This window comes from Urocampus carinirostris, chromosome 1 (assembly GCF_059441175.1).
Source record: "Urocampus carinirostris isolate Australia breed hairy pipefish chromosome 1, RoL_Ucar_1.0, whole genome shotgun sequence".
In the NCBI taxonomy this organism is placed as follows: domain Eukaryota; kingdom Metazoa; phylum Chordata; class Actinopteri; order Syngnathiformes; family Syngnathidae; genus Urocampus; species Urocampus carinirostris.
This window is the reverse complement of record NC_142349.1, coordinates 71,542,496-71,560,025: the sequence shown is the minus strand read 5'-3', so window position 1 is coordinate 71,560,025 and position 17,530 is coordinate 71,542,496. Positions and strand designations below refer to the sequence as shown.

General features: G+C 41.0%; 1 protein-coding gene across 1 annotated transcript in view; it reads left to right on the top strand.

Moving 5' to 3' along the window:
* paxip1 (PAX interacting (with transcription-activation domain) protein 1) overlaps positions 1-16,296 on the top strand; it is a 45,488-nt gene extending 29,192 nt beyond the window's left edge. The window contains exons 13-22 of the mRNA XM_088350184.1: positions 1,607-1,728; positions 5,875-6,059; positions 6,125-6,168; positions 6,247-6,314; positions 8,547-8,649; positions 8,746-8,914; positions 10,627-10,727; positions 11,563-11,697; positions 13,437-13,512; positions 15,801-16,296. Of these exons, the coding sequence (XP_088206310.1) occupies positions 1,607-1,728; positions 5,875-6,059; positions 6,125-6,168; positions 6,247-6,314; positions 8,547-8,649; positions 8,746-8,914; positions 10,627-10,727; positions 11,563-11,697; positions 13,437-13,512; positions 15,801-15,949 (1,152 nt within the window). The 3' untranslated portion in view covers positions 15,950-16,296. The remainder of the gene's footprint in view (positions 1-1,606; positions 1,729-5,874; positions 6,060-6,124; positions 6,169-6,246; positions 6,315-8,546; positions 8,650-8,745; positions 8,915-10,626; positions 10,728-11,562; positions 11,698-13,436; positions 13,513-15,800) is intronic.
* Positions 16,297-17,530: the final 1,234 nt, after the last annotated feature.

Below are 17,530 nucleotides of genomic sequence, written 5' to 3'. Positions count from 1 at the left end.
ATCGAGTGAGCATTGTGTGTCAATGGTTCCGCTATTATTGTAGCGCGTAGTCTCCAACCCCTGTTTTTACCGGACTCTTCGTCTCGTTCGAGCCGGTGATGTAATGCGGCGTCGGGAAAGCCAAGACTCCGTGATGGCAAAAAAAAAAGTCCTCCAATTCCGGACGTTGTTGGTGGCGATCCGCAGCTCAATTCACTCATTGTGGACGGATGGATCTGGCGTTGGTTGAACATGCTTGGGAGCGCTGGTCTGTGTGGTCGCCTTCTTAGCTTAGCTCAGCCTTTTCTCCGTCGTTGTCATTGTCGGCAGGCGGCAAATCTTCCAGGGAGATCCGGTGGTCTCTGTATATCCCTCGGGATGTAGTGGATATTATTGTAAATGCGAAGGGAAAATAAGAGGGATCAGGGGACACTGAAAAACGAAAGACGAACTGGAGCCCGAGCCGCAGCGTCTACCCGACGCGCCGCCATCTTGGGGAAAAAAAAAAAAAAAAGCGAAGTCCAGCAACATGTCATAAATCCTCTTGCATGCGATGGGATGTTGGTTGTTCCGTGAGTTCCAAAATAAACAAGTGTTCATCTTTCATGAATACGTGAATTCAGGACACTTTGTTTTTTGGCCCGCCGTGGTTGTTGATTTCCTTCTGCCTGATTGAAGACATAATGGAGAAGTTTACTGCCTATCGGTGGCGTGCAGGTCGCATGAATGCGTCTCGACCTTTCACACAGAAGTCTGATTCCAAAAGATCATATATGTATCGGAATGAGGACCACATAAGAAAGTAGCCTGCGTCTTCTGTGGGGAAAAAACGGATATGTGCCGTTCGGGTGGACTTGTAACAGGTTGCGTCTGTTCAAATAAATCAGATTTCCCTGCAGTGTGAACCTAGTTTTAATCTAGATTAAATGTAAATGTTTTCGCAAATGTCAAGTCAAGTCATGTTTATTTGTGACGCCCTTAAAAGAATCTCAAAGGACTGCACAGACCAGATTATCGCAAACCACAGACTATTATGACACCATCACCTGATCTTAAACGTACATGAGGGCAAGGAAAAACTCAAAAACCTCAACATGAGGAAAATGATGAAACCTTGAGAAGGAACCGCACATGAGGTCCATCCCTCTTCCAGGATGACCAGGCTGCAATGGATGTTGCAATCACAAATAATACACGGATATTGTCAACATAAAATATAGGTTATTCATATGCTAAAAAAGCCAGTTCTCTAAAAAGAAACTGACTTTTCACTACACAACTTGAGATGGGCGTGCAGACGAAAACTCGAACCGCGAGACCAAAACAACAATGGCGGATCTGCCTCACGAAAAGTTTGGAGTGCGGTAAATCTTTGTTAAAAAAATGATAATGACAATTTTGTGTCAAAAAAGTTGCGTCCCGGGGACGCACGTTGATTTGACACGATGCGTCCCCAGCAAAAATAATGGGGCGCAGGCAAACGAGAACACTGCCTGGGGGATCTCTTGTTGGCTCTTGGGATCACTAGTAGACCAATGGATATTTATTTTCTTCATTAATTTTCATATGTCTGGATGAAATTTGTCTGCTTCTTGTTTCAAATCAACTTTATTTTTCCTCTCCTTAGATCATATCCGTGACTGGTTTTGTGGACGCTGACAGAGATGACTTAAAGTTGATGGCGTACTTGGCTGGGGCCAGATACACAGGGTACCTGTGCCGGAGCAACACTGTCCTGATATGCAAAGAGTAAGAAATGGACCCAATGTGTTGCAACTGGGGAGATATACTGTCAAATATTCTTATAATTTAATTACCGTATTTTCCGCACTATAAGGCGCACCTAAAAGCCTTTATTTTTTTCAAAAGCTGACCATGCGCATTATAATACAGTGCGCCTTATTTATGGAATAAAATTAATTCGCAAAGTCTTGCAACTAACTTGCAGCCGCCGACTAGATTTTTCCCCGAACGCCAAGTAGTCCGCGGTGTATGCTGGGATTTGTTTACCGGCGTTTCATTGGCTAACCAATGTGTCAATCATCATTTGAATGGATCACTATTGGCTAAAGTTATTCGGAGATAAAGGGGGCGGATCCTTTTCATCATTTACAGGCTCGGATAGGCTAAAGGGGCAAAACAAACCCTGCAATTGGCCGAGAAAGATGTGTTAATCATCAGTTGAATCGATCACTATTGGCTAAAGTTATTCGGAGGTAAAGGGGGCGGATCCTTTTTATCATTTACAGGCTGGCATTGGCTTGGACGGCAAAACAAAGCCTGCAATTGGCCGAAAAAGATGAATGCGTATAGCACGTGGCTGACGGCATACAGAAAGCATTTTTTTACTATTTTGTATTTGTAAATATTTTATTCTCCTGGATTTACTAAACTCACGGATATAAGAGGACCACGGCTGCACATAATTATGAACACAACGACTTCGGTGAGCTACTCTGGCTATATATATTATCCCTGTATCTTGTTTCAAACTGAACTCGATGTTTCTGTGATAAGTGGTGCAGATAATGGATGAAATGGAGTGTCTCTTTTTAAATTCAACTCAATTCCAAGTGTTTATTGTCATATATACAGTAACGTTGCGAGCGAAAAAGAAAATAGAAACTAAGGAATGGTTGGCATTTCTTGAATCCCAAGACTTTAACCTTCCGAATGATGGAACGATGCATTTGAGTGACATCGTACGGACACCGCATCCGCACGTGTTCTCGACACGTATTTGCGTCTTTGCAAGCTTTGGGAATGTTAAGGGGGTAATAAGTTGGACTGAACTATCTGACTGTTTTGTCCACGTTCCCATTGTAGCGCCTTATAATCCGGTGCGTCTTATGTATGTCAAAAATAGGACCAAAAACTATTTTTTCGGGGTGCGCCCTATAACCCGGTGTGCGCCCTATAACCCGGTGCGCCTTATAGTGCGGAAAATACGGTACATTGGGACCAATGTTCCCTGTAATTTTCCTTACGGGTCTGAGCGTTCACACAAAGTCGGTGAGCAACGCTTGAAACAACAGTGAGCCACCATAATCCCAAGTGTGGCAAGATAATTAATTATCAAACATGTCCAAAACTTGACATCAAGTTACATTTTGCTGAGTTTTCGGCAACGCAAATTTTTTTCCCACTTTTGAATGAATTGACTCATGTACGATTGCAAAGGCTGTAAGGCCTACAAACGTCATTTGTTTTTACAACAATTCTTTCACAAGATTTCCATTTTTTTTTTTCCTGGTATCTTTTGTCGCATAATACTAACATTTTTGGGGGCTTATTTAGTCGGTTGCACGATACACACCTGTATTTAATCACATTTTTGAGTGGAAGTGCAATGTTGGCAACACGATTCACTTGATATCATTGGAAATTATTTGAATGCAACACAAACTTTTTATTCTTTTTTCTGTGTTTTTTCTACTTTTTAAAAAAAAATCTTTTTAAAAAAACTCATTGTGTTTATTTTTTCCGAGTTGTTACTTTTTTTCTTTTTGTTCTCTATTTACTTTTTTCCTACATTTCTTTCTTTTCTTTTTTTCTGGCTTTTTTCTAAATTTTCCTTCTTTTTTTTCTCTTCCTTTTGTTTCTTTTTTTTCAGCTTTTCACTACTTTTTCATTTTGGTATTTTTTTCTTTTTTGTTCTTCTCCCCCCTTCCTTTAAGTCATTTTGTGCATAATTTTACTTACTATTTGGTCATGTTGGGATTAAAGAAGCAAAAACAACCTGAAGAGCCGTTTAGGCCCCGAAAGAGCCGATTACTTTTAGTGAGCCGAGCCGAAGAAGCCGGTTCTCAACATACTCTACTAACTTTACTCAACTTCGTTCGACTTCAAAATACCGCATTTAGGACACAACGTCAGGGGAACCCGTGTATTTTGACCTTCATGCACTGTAACTTTGACTTAAGTCTCTTCTTAATAAGTAATTTTGAGCCCTCATTTTTGTGCGCTGGCTAGATTTTCTTGCGCTGAGAATGTGCGAGTAGTGCGCAACTGTGCACGCGCGCAGCTTAGAGGGAACACTGATTGGTACTAATATTTGGTTCTCTTGTAATATTCAAGTAGGATGCTGTCAAAATGTTCATTTGCATACTATGTATAAAGGCAATTCCAAAAGCAAAATCCTTAGTTTTCTTTTTAAAGTCTTGGTTTAAGAAATACATAGGTTGTATAAATCATGCATTGTACTGATAATTTTCACTAAATGTAGTATGTAAACATTAATTTACTGTTTACTTTTTTATAAATAATCTACATTATTTGTATAACGCTTGCAGTATTTGTTGTTTACAGTTACCAATGTCACTGTCACTATAGGGGCGAGCCATATGGAAGAAATAGTACTTTTATGTGTGCTCCATAGTCATGGAAATACGGTAATTGTGTCAGTTTCACATTAGCTAGATGTGCTTAACTAGCAATCTACATCCAACAAAAACGGAGCTATATAAATATTGTTTCCTGCCTTCCTGTTGCCATTACCTTTGGTGTAATTCAATCCAGAAATATTGATATCGTTTTTTTCTCTAAATATATTTATCTTTGGAATTTCTTCTTGCATGTTTGCTTATCAAGGCAACCTCTGCCCTTGTTTGATGCCTGTTCTGTTGGTGGTTAGGTGAAGAGACCCAAATATATTAGATAGATAGATACTTTTTTCATCCCCGTAGGGAAATTCACACTTCCAGCAGTATCCTTGTCTTTATTATTAACAGAATGGCCTCAGGGTGCTGTGTTGTAGTTTAGCAACAGCGGAGTGGATGACGTCACATGCTAGGCCCAAAAGTTCGACGTCCCTCCAGCAGATGGAAATCTTTGTGCCCAGGGTTACACCACCTCGTGTTCACGTAGATAGCGAGCCCACCTCCTCTCCGCTTCCCGCAGGCTTTTGTGTCTCTGTCTGCCCTAACGGCGCTGAAGCCGGGTAGCTCCACGTTAGCGTCCGGGATGCTAGACGTGAGCCACGTTTCCGTAAAACACAGCAAACTGCACTCCCTATACGCTTAGATGTTTTTCACCAGCGCAGCCAGTTCGTCGGTCTTATTTGGTAGAGAGTTCACATTTCCCATGATTACGGATGGTACCGAAGGCTTATTTCGCCGCTAGCCGCTTTGCCTTCACCTTAGTTCCGTCTCTGCAGCCACGATAGGGCCCCCTCATCACGCCGGCACGAGAATCCTATATATTGTCAGAAACATAAGACAAAGACAGTTCAAGGGTTCAAAATATTTTGGGTCAAATTGACCCAAATCATTCTTATCACTGTGATTCCTCACCTGGACTTTTTTCTTTTATATATTTTTGCTAAAAACGTTTTACCTTTACTGCCCCACCAACTTGAATTTGAATTGAATAATAAATGTAATGTATTTTTTAGTGAACAAATGATACATGGATGTGATTTTTCAGACTATAGTCGGAATTCCGACTTTTTCACTTTCACTTTTTCACTTGCGTAGCAAACAAATTCAAAATCCGACTGTCTCACTCTTACCTTTATTGCTCTGGCGCACCCTGGCGGCCGTTAGAAAAATTGGCTGCATTGTTGCACAAGCTGCAGGGACTGAACTGCATTTGAACTTACCTTGCAGTATTTACAAAAAAAATCAGTTAGGTGGGCAAATTATTTTGTTATTTAAATCTTCTAAAGATTTTACTTAAATGATAAATTTAAGCATGGTTTTGGACAAGTAAATTGCTTAAAACCCAGGAGCGTTGGGGGGGGTAGTGTCGCCCTGGACCCCCTGGGGGGGCTGCAGCCCCCAAACCCCCAGCTAGGTTTCAGACTTTTTCTCCTCACGTCGATCACATCCCTCATGATAGCAAAATAACATGTTTATAACAGCAATTAACAAAGACATCTTGACGTTTTCCCTGTAGGCCTACTGGGCTCAAATATGAGAAGGCCAAAGAGTGGAAGATTCCATGCGTCAATGCTCAGTGGATGTGTGACATTCTGTTGGGAAATTTTGAAGCATTACGGCAAATTCAGCACAGCAGATACTCAATCTTTACACACCCTGAGCCTTTGGTGCCAAACCTTCAGCTGGTCCAGAACCTTCTCGGTACGTCATCTCTTAACTTTGCATATTGTACAGTTAGTTCACTAGAAATTTCTCATCTCGTGCAGTGCCTTGGAGAACACCAATCAAAGTATCTCAAGAAGCTTTAGCGGTAAGTATTATTGCAGTCCTATGTTGTTTATTCTGCCAGTACTTTGAATAGTGTAGTTTAAACACTATCTCATTTTAGAACCTGCAGCTCATCCAGAAACAGAAGCTGGCTGACTCCAATAACCAGCCATCCAACAAAAAGGCCAGGTCAGTCCTTCAGACTAGAGGTGGGCGATACTGGGAATTTTGATATCCATTCGATCCAAGTAAATTTATGGTAGTATCGATAGTTTTTGCTTGGAACTGTCATGATCATTGAATGATTGAACCCATCGTCCCTTCAGTTAATAGGCACAAACATTTTAGGAACCTAAACGTTTCGGCCCTTTCAATTAGGTCTTTTCCCCCCCTACGACTTTAACAACATTTTCGTCTGTGTATTGTTTACTTAATGCTACATCAATTGTAATCCTTTTTATTTTTTATTTTCTTTACATTTTAATTTTAGTTTCATTATTAATGAAACATCTATTGCGGCCTGGTCTTCCTGGAAGGAGGATTACTTCATGTAAGATCCCTTCTCAGGTGTTCATTTTCCTCATGTTGAGTTTTTCCTTTCCCCCATGTAGGTTGCAGATCAGGGGATAGTGTCGTAATAGTCTGTGGTTTGCTATCATCTGTGGTCTGTGCAGCCCTTTGAGACTCCTTGTTATTAAGGGCCAAACAAATAAACATGAGTCGACTTGAGTTTTTTGAGTTTTTCCTTTCCCTCATGTAGGTTGCAGATCAGGGGATGGTGTCATAATAGTCTGTGGTTTGCAATAGTCTGTGGTCTGTGCTGCTCTTTGAGACTCCTTGTGATTAAGGGTGTCACAAATAAACATGACTTGACTTCATATTTTATTAAATAACTACATTGGAAACAGTATTTAAAGGTAAATACTAGTGTCTCTATTACAACTGTTACGTGTAACAAAAATACAAATACTGTGAAACAATGTCAACTAGACAACTAAAATATCTCCCACTCCACATTATTTTGAAAATAAAGTCAGTAAGACGCCCTTTTGGCAGTGTTTGAAATAACGTCTGCCCGGACGCCCGGAGTCGTGCATCTTTTACGTCGGGCGTACAACTTACAAAACGTCTCCGCCCGGGTGGCCGACAACATTTTCAAGAAAAAAAAAGAAAATCTTTAATTTTTTTAACAAATAAAACCTTTGCTTTATTTCGATTTCGAAATCTTCGTTTGGTTTGGAAATTTTAGAATTTTGGTTCGTTTGGCAATTTGCATACTCGGCAGCCAATCAGAAGCTTGCATCGAATAACTTCGTGCTTCCGGACTCTCCGAAATGTTCGAAGGTCGTGCATTTGCATATCATCTTCCAAAGTAGACGCACAGAGAACACAAGAAAAACGGAGAAGTGGTTAGGAATCAAGCCAAAATCTCAACCCCAGAAGAAAGGTTCAAAAGAAGCTAACAAGATTTGTGACGCTCCAAAATGTAAACGTACATTAAAAGCATCATGGAAAGAGGAGTTCACGTAGCTTGTCGCAGATGATGCAACACAAACATTGCATAAATGAAGATGAGTCAATACAGGCACATACGGATGGCAGATGGAAAACAGCGATGTCATATACATGCAATGGATGTTATAAGTAGGCCGGTAACTTTTTGTCACGAGTTTCAGACGCTGCTTTTGGTTCTGTTCCCATAGTGACAACGTAGTTACAGGTTTTTGTTTGGGAACATTAGCATTTTTACATTTTTGTTTGCAGCTTCTTGTTCTTTGCAGGGCAACCTGTTTTCAAATCAAATTTATGGGTAAATTCCTTTTCAGGCAATAAATTGGCATTCAACGTCCTGTATAAACACATGCAGTGTTCAATAACACAATAAAATTCACTCCTTTATCCCTGCCTAACATCCCGAAACATGTAATACACACACAAAATGGTTGAAATACAATAAAAATGGAAAACTATGGAAAAACTGCAACTTATAGCCCAGAAAATTTGGTATTTGCTTAATATCTCATCTCATCTCATTAGCCGTACCGCTTATCCTCATTAGGGTCGCGGGGGGGCTGGAGCCCATCCCAGCCATCTTCGGGCAGTGGGCAGGGGACACCCTGAACTGGTTGCCAGCCAATCGCAGGGCACACGGGTACAGACAACTCATTCGCTCATTCACACCTAGGGACAATTTGGACCGGCCAATTCACCTGAAATGCATGTTTTTGGAACGTGGGAGGAAACCGGAGTGCCCGGAGGAAACCCACGCAAGCACGGGGAGAACATACAAACTCCGCACAGAAAGTCTGCCGCACAAGCGCTAACCACTGCGCCGCCGTGCTGCCTTTGCTTAATATCAATAATATTGATATTTAGATCGATCAGTTCTCCTCAACTTCTGATGGTGTGCTTTGTTAACAGACTGGATGAGATACAGTCCCCCAGTAAGAAGCTTCCACCGGAGTCCACTCCAAGAGTTGTTTTTACTGGTTTTGAGCCCACACAAGTACAGCAATACACAAAGGTGAAGTGAGCAGTTCTTTGCCAGTCGTGTTAAAACCACAAAGTTGTTTTTTTTTTTAATGACATGCAAATGTTAAACGTATATCTCCTTCCTTAGAGGCTGCATGCTTTAGGCGGAGAAGTAGCGGACAGCAGTCTGAAGGTGACTCACCTGGTGGCAAGTAAAGTGATGCGCACCGTCAAGTTCCTGGCCGCAATGTCTGTGGCCAAACACATCGTCACTCCAGAGTGGCTTGAAGAGAGTTGGAGGAGCCAGAAGTTTGTTGGTACGTTTGTATGAGGTAGAGCAGTGTTTCGGGCGTTTTATATTCGCTTTTAAAACGAGGGTCAGGACCATGAGAGCCATGAGAGCAAAAAGTTACGTTTTTTTTTTCAGTGCGAGCCACACCATGTACCGTAAATCCCGGAATATAGAGCGCACCTGATTATAAGCTGCACCCACCACATTTTAAGAGGAAAACCGATTTTGTACATACACAAGCCGCACCTGTATATAAGCCGCATGCGCCCACATTTAAACATGTAACACAAACACAAAATTAACCCAAACCCGACTTCAAGTCCCTCGATTGAAACTAAATGTCCTTCATTAAAGTCCACAGTCCAAAAATCACAGCCGGCAAAATGAACGTAAAATGATACCGGTACTTAAGGTTTGATGCAGACCTGCAGAGTCCAGGTTCCGTTGAAAGTAATCCAAGGAAAAAAGTGTATATTTCCAAAGGTAAGGGTGAGAAAAATATATCAGATGAACACATTTACTCTCGCAACTCCTTTTTCTTTAACCAACTTTTTAACCCTTTTTCTTTCCTTGTCTGTCCCTCACCTTTAGCGGTCCCCACTTAAACTCCGCACCCCGCGTTTGTTCCGCCTCTCATTTTTCGTTCATCCTTGCAAAACATATCAGAATAAGTGTCTAAAATAAATACCGTATTTTCCGCACTATAAGGCGCACCGGGTTATAGGGCGCACCCCGAAAAAATAGTTTTTGGTCCTATTTTTGACATACATAAGACGCACCGGATTATAAGGCGCTACAATGGGAACGTCGACAAAACAGTCAGATAGTTCAGTCCAACTTATTACCCCCTTAACATTCCGAAAGCTTGCAAAGACGCAAATACGTGTCGAACACGTGCGGATGCGGTGTCCGTACGATGTCACTCAAATGCATCGTTCCATCATATCTGGTATTTAAGGTCAACAAAAATATAGTGCCAGAAAACATCCAAAAATTATTCACTCGGAAAGAGGGAAGTTATAACTTAAAAGGCTGTCGTAAATTCATAATCCCAAAGGTGAGAACCACCAGGAAAAGTATGTGTGTGTCTGTGTGCGGAGTCAAACTTTGGAAAAATTTACAAGACGAGATCGAACAATGTCCAACTATTCACGTATTCAAATTTAAATACAAAAAACATTACTGGCAGAATACAGAGATGAAGAAAATGTGGTATGAGTGATACGAGAGATTGGGAATAGTGCGTCAAGAACTATTGTTAACTTTGTTGTTATTGTTGCTATTGTCATATCATAACTTATTATTAATATTATTACTATTGTTGTTATTATCATTGGTGTATCTAATAGGGAAGATGAAGGGGTAGGGAAAATAAGCATCTGCTTCTTACTACCCCTCTCCGAACATGTAATGTAACATTATTTTGTTGTTGAGTTATTGTTTTTGTTCTGTTTTTATTTTAATGTTCGTAATAAGGTTTTCATTCATTCAAATAAAGGGTAGAAATGTGCTACAGCGCTCCTGCCGCTAGTGCTAGAAACTCCCAGGCTAAATGCATTAAAAAAGTGAATTCTATCTCTTGGTCAAAAGTACTCAGGGAAATAGCCACTTCTTGCTCTTAAGTCTTAAGTTCCCGACCTGTTTTAAACACTCACTTAACAACAATTATTTTTTTCATTAAGTTTTAGTTGAAATTAATGTTAGCTCATACACTGCTGTGTTGTGTTTGCATTCCAGATGAGCAGAACTACATCCTGAAGGATGCCGATGCCGAGGTCTTTTTTGGTTTCAGTTTGGAAGAGTCACTCAAGAAAGCCCACAGTGCACCACTCTTCAAGGTTATATCACAAACCTTTTGAGACTGTCATAATCAGTGTTGGACACAATTGGTTATAGTTATTCACTACTTCTTCCAAAGAGAAATACTATTTCTGTTACTTTAAGTGTTGTATGTCCAAGAATTTCAAATGATCTAAACAGTTGAATAGCAAAGAACCGACAGGCAGGGTTGTGGTAGGGTTACTTTAACTGGATTACTTTGAATTACCTTTGGATTACTCCAATAAAAGACAAAAGAAACTAAATTATCAATATCTGGCACAGCAGCTTGTAACAGCCAGGCAACACGTACTACAATTTTTTTAGCCAGCCGGCACACCAATATACTGCTCCACTCGGTACAGTATCATCTTGGCAGCAGATAGTTTTGGAGAGGACGTCGTTGGGCGTTGCCCCAAATTATAAGCAGAGACGAGATACGACAAAAAGGGAACATTATCTATTCAATGACATTCAAGCCACGTCTGGGAGACGGTCAGCTTTTTTATACTGTGTCCTCGTGGTTACGTAATGTTTTTGTCTAACCGACAGTATTCTTTCTCGAAATCGACAGTTTTTTTTTTCCCGCCCTGACTTGGCTCAGTCAACCTTGGTATTTCCTGTATATACATTGCTTCATATCATCCAGATGTTTTCCATCAAGCTGACTTGCAGTTAATCCACAACAATAGCAACATTGTGATGGATTTACGACCGGTTGGTCAAACTGATCCCGGTTATAAGTCTTATGTTACTTGCATCTTTAATGAATACTACTGCATCTCACGGAGCAAACCATTATCGCAATTTTCTCCTTTACTGTACTCTTCTGTTTCTTCTTCTTCTTGGATGCAGGGAAAATATTTTTACCTAACTCCTGGAATGTGCCCCAGCATCAGCACCATGAAGTCCATCGTAGAAAGTGCCGGAGGGAAGGTGCTGGCCAAACAGCCCTCGTACAGGAAGATCATGGAGCATAAACAGAACAAGGTAATTGTCGTCCTTGTGTCCTGAACTGGTTGGGACGCTTTACAAGCAAGCAATAATGTGACTGGAAACAGAATATTGGATATCTGGGGCTATCCAAAGGAATTGCGTGCTTGCGTAGAGACGACCCAATAACCCTATATACAGTGGAACCCCGCTAGTTTGCGGTTCCACTTTTGCGGGTTCAGAGCTTCGCGGGTCTAAAAAAATATACCTTACCTTCTCAATAGAAGCATTCATTGACTTGACGCCATTGAGCGCGAGCTTATGTCAACTGAGGACACGGCGTGGACACTCTTATTGTGAAGGAGAGGGGGAGGCCCTGAATCAATCCTTAGTCATTGCGACTTCGCTCACCCCCCTTCCTTCAACTCCTCCCACCTCACCCCCTTCTTATGTGGCGCTCGTTTATCATGGAGGAACTCGGCGATGCGATTTAAGTATATTCTCTTCTGTCACATTTCATCTCAAGTTTGACTTTATTATACCAAAAGCGAGCGGTTGTTTGTACTACCTAAACACGGCTAATTGTGTGTTGTTTCGTTCTTTTGTTGTAAAAGCCGTTTGATGCCGCTAGCTAAAGTATGTTGTTATTGTCAGAAGGTAGCTCTTTCACTTTCATTAAAATGAACACAGACCATTCAACTGTTGTTTGCATTGGGTGTTGTCTGCACCTCTTTGTCATATCAGGTCATCCGTATTTGTACTTTGAATAACCAATATTTATCATTGATCACCTCTATCACAGTTGCTGCACACTGGGTTTTCATGTAAATATATGTAATATATATAAAAAAGCGTTGGGACCATTTTCTCAACCGCATCAACTTTCTTATTCCACTTTTGTTACAAAAGAAACGCCTCGCCTCTTCTTTACACTTAATGCCAACCATATTGAATGGATGCACGAGATATTAAACAATAAAAATGTCAAAGTTCTGGAGCTACAGTATGTTTACACAAGAAATAGGGAGTAGAAGGAACTAGGAAGTATTTTAGCATATTTGTAATTGCACTACTGTAGAATTACATATTACTTTTTATGTGTATTGTTGGGAATTACATATGAAAATGTATCATTTACCAAATTGTTCGAATTAGCTATCTGACTCCATTAACCAAACACAACGTACATTCACCCCAACGCTCGTTTCTTGATGGAAAAGAGGAACAAGAAAAGCCGACATTTTCACACGGGGACAGATTTAATTTCATGAGCAATTAAACTAAGTGATCTCCATCGAATATGGCCGAATTAGTGTCGCTCGAGTCTCTGTGTAGCGTCTCTGAAGTCCTCCAGCCTTTTTTCCCTTGGCCCACGTCTTTCCACAAGATGGTGTGCCGACTCCTCCCATGGGCGCGCCAACGAAGCCCATCGTGAGTTTCACAATCTCAGAGACGAGCGTCCCGATGTCCGTGGTTCCTCAAAACAAAGAAGAGCGTTTCTCAAAACAATGCCTGCCGTCCTCTGTCAGAGTCCTGTTATCAACAGAACTAGACAAAATATTCTGCATTCAGAACAGCGTGACCGTCATTGAACTAAAGCCTACTCGGTGAAAATCTTCATTGCACTCAATAAATGTAACTTGCATTCAATCGTATAAAATCCTTTATAGTCAAATGTATAAAATCCTTCAGTATATGTGCACTATATGGGGCAGCTTTGAATTTTATTGACACTGTGCAATACCATCAAAGGCGTTCTACTGTCAGATTTACAAAGGATGTTTGTGTTTCTGCAGAATCTCCCAGAGATCATCTTGATTTCTTGCGACAATGATCTACACCTCTGTCGAGAGTACTTCCTTAAAAACATTGGTACGGTCTACACACATGCACACGGTTAAGGTGAAGAGAATAAGTATTTGAACACCCTTCCTCCTACTTAGAAGTCATGGAGGGGTCTGAAAATTTTCATTATAGGTCCATGTCCACTGTGAGAGAGATAAACTAAAAAGAAAAATCCAGAAATCACAATGCATGATTTTTTTTTTAATTTGTGTGATATAGCTGCAAGTAAGTATTTGAACACCTGAGAAAATGAATGTTAATGTTCGGTACAGTAGCCTTTGTTTGCTATTAAAGAGGTCAAACACTTCCTGTAGTTTTTCACCAGGTTTGCACACGCTGCAGGGGGGATCTTGGCCCACTCCTCCACACAGGTCTTCTCTAGATCAGTCAGGTTTCTGGGCTGTCGCTGAGAAATACGGAGTTTGAGCTCCTTCCAAATATTTTCGATTGGGTTCAGGTCTGGAGATGCTAGAACCTGAATATGCTTCTTACTGTGCCACTCCTTGGTTTTCCTGGCTGTGTGCTTCGGGTCGTTTTTATGTTGGAAGACTGACCCATCTTCAATGCTCTGACTGAGGGAAGGAGGTTGTTCCCCAAAATCTCACAATACACGGCCCCAGTCATCCTCTCTTTAATTCAGTGCACTCATCCAGTCCCATGTGCAGAAAAAAAACTCCCAAAGCATGATGGTACCTTCACAGTAGTAAAGGAAAATCAAAATACAAGCATTAAAGGGAATCAAAATATAAGCATAGAGTGTTTTGTTAGAGGATGCTGCTTATCTGCATGCGCGCGTGACAGATGAAACAGGATGTGTGGTGCAAAAAGTGCAAGAATGGAATGTTCTAGAACAGACGTTAACTACCACGAACAGGTTGATGACTCAGAGGCCTGCAACCACAACCAGGAGGGGCCAACACCTTATCCTGCTGAGGAGGAAAGACCGATCAGAGCGAGCTAAGGATAAATGCAGTATACACATAGCCCATAGAATTATGGTAGAATGTTTTGTTGCTGTGCTATTTGCATATTGTATACTATAAATTAATGCTGGGCTACTGGGATGGGGTGCGCCTCCTGGTGGGAACAGACACGCACAAGATTGTATTGAGAGGGACTCGAGACCCAGTTGCTTGTATTAGATTTGTGTGTTAGGAATAAATCCACTCGTGTGTGAAATGCCGGTTTCCTGATACCTTTCTATTGCAGAACGAGCGCGCGTATTGTTGGATGAGTGGCGTTTGGGCAAGGTCAGAAATTACTAATGTAAGTGTGTATTGATAAAGTAATAATTCCAAAAGTAGGGATTGTATTCTTCGATTGTACTGTTCATTTTTCTTCCGCTAAACACGCTTAGTGGAATTATGACCAAAAAGTTCTATTTTTGTCTCATCTGACCACAAAAGTATCTCCTATGACTCCTCTGTATCATCCGAATGGTCGTATGCAAATTTAAGACGGGACTTGACATGTGCTGTTTTAAGCAGGGGAACCTTTCGTACCATGCATGTTTTCAAATCATGACATCTCATTGTATTACCTACAGTAACCCTGGAAACGGTGGTCCCAGTTCTTTTTAGGTCATTGACCAACTCCTGTCGTGTAGTTCCGGGCTGATTCCTCACTTTTCTTAAAATCACTGAAAACCCCATGAGGTGACATCTTGCATGGGGCTCCAGTCCGATTTGAGATTGACCTTCACGTTTAGCTTCTTCCATTTTCTAATGTTTGCTCCAACAGTGGACCTTTTTTCACCAAGCTGCTTGGCAACTTCCACGTAGCCCTTTCCAGCCCTGTGGAGGTGTACAATTTTGTCTCTGGTGTCTTTGGACAGCTCTTTGGTCTTTGCTGTGTTACAAGTTCAAGTCTTAAAGATTGTATGGGGTGGACATGTGTCATTATGCAGCTAAGGACCTCAAACAGTTGCATCTGATTCAGTATGATACATGGAGTGCAGGTGGACTAATGGGCGCACTAACAGGTCTTTCAGGGTCAGAATTCTAGATCATACACAGGTGTTCAAATTCATATTTTTCATATTTGCAGCTGTATCACACAAATAAATTGTTAAATAAACATGCATTGAGATTTCTGGATTTTTCTTTTTAGTTTATCTCTCTCACAGTGGACATGCACCTACGATGAAAATTTCAGACCCCTCCATGATTTCATGCAGTTTTTGCATTGTGTTGAAATACATATTTTCTTTATTGTATATGATCGATGTCTCCAAATAAAAGCACGAATATTCGAGCGCATTTACGCAGTAATATGTGAATCGTGTGTCGATTATGCAACGTTTCTTTTGTGTCCAGATGTCCACAACGCAGAGTTTATCCTGACCGGAGTTCTCACCCAGAAACTTAACTACGATTCATATCCTTTTTCATCCAACTTGCTTCTCATTTTACTAAAAAAAAGTACTAAAATAACCTGTTCGAGGTTTGCTATTTGTAATCCGTGACGAGAGCGCAAAAAATGGCATTGATATTACAGATATTAATTTATTTTATAAAAATTCATATGCCTAAAATTTAACAAAATCAAAGTTTGAATAGAATAGTCTTTATTGTCATTGATAACAACGTAATGAACAACCAGATTAGACATGGCACTCCAGGATAAACACAAAATAATCGATAAAAATATTGCAATTAGGCTTGTTGTAATATTAATCTCTAACGAAATGTCAGGGTTAAAACTTGTATTAGGATGAAGAAAAGAAAACCCTCTGAGTCGGAGATTTAGATTTTCGATAGCCCTTCCATCAGAGGCGCGTGCTTCCAGGATCAGCTCAGGAAGGAAACACACTCCGGCTAGACCCTAACCCTGGGCACTCCGGTCCTGGAGGGCCGTATGTTCTGCATGATTTTTGAGGTTTCTCTGATCCAATACAGGTGATTCCAATCACCAGTATCGTTAACGAGCACTTGCTAGCTTGCTAACGAGGTTATAATTTGTATTACCTGGGTTAAAGAAGAGCAAACTTCAAAATCTGGCAGGACGTATGGCCCTCCAGGACCGGAGTGCCTGGGCTAGAGGGTCATTTATTGCAAGGCACATGCACAACACATCTGATTGGCTTAAGCGAGGTCACATGAATACAAGAAAATAATCTGATTGGATTAGACAGTAAACACAAGTTTGAATGAAGTAAATAATGCTGGTTGCTAGATGGTGTGTGAGTATAATAAATGAGCAGTAAAGAAAAAGGAAAGGAATGTAAAGATGAAAACTCTTTAAAAAAAATTCCCGGCACTTCCCAGCACCAAAGCGAAGGCCATCTTGATGAATTGGTTAGCGGGTCCCAAGAGGATACAATTGTTGCAAGAATACAAACCTGGATATGATATTTAGTTTCGTAAAGACACTTTTAAGGATAACATCATACAAAGGCTCATTAAACTATAATCAAACTATAATTTCCCTTACACCCATTTTTCAGTACAACTTGGAATACAGACGCTGGCCTACTTACAAACGAGATCGTAAATTGAATTTGTTCGTAAGTGGCTTCAGTGCTATATTTTGTATGTTTAAGGTTTATATAAGTATGTCTAGAATAACTTGTTTTCCCATCTCATCTCATCAGCTACACCGCTTATCCTCAGTAGGGTCGCGGGGGTGCTGGAGCCCATCCCAGCAATCATCGGGCAGTGGGCAGGGGACACCCTGAACTGGTTGCCAGCCAATCGCAGGGCACACAGGGACAGACAACTCACTCGCTCATTCACACCTAGGGACAATGTGGACCGGCCAATTCACCTGAAATGCATGTTTTTGGAATGTGGGAGGAAAGCGGAGTGCCCGGAGGAAACCCACGCCAGCACGGGGAGAACATACAAACTCCGCACAGGAAGTCTGGAGCTGGATTTGAACCCACGCAGGAGGTTCCCAAGACATGAACTGTGCCGCACATGCGCTAATCACTGCGCCGCCGTGCTGCCCATAATTTTCATTTACTTCTCATTTCAACCACAACAAACAGCACCGTTTTGTAGTGACAAATTCACTATTTCTTCGTACTCGTTTTTTATTTGGTAAC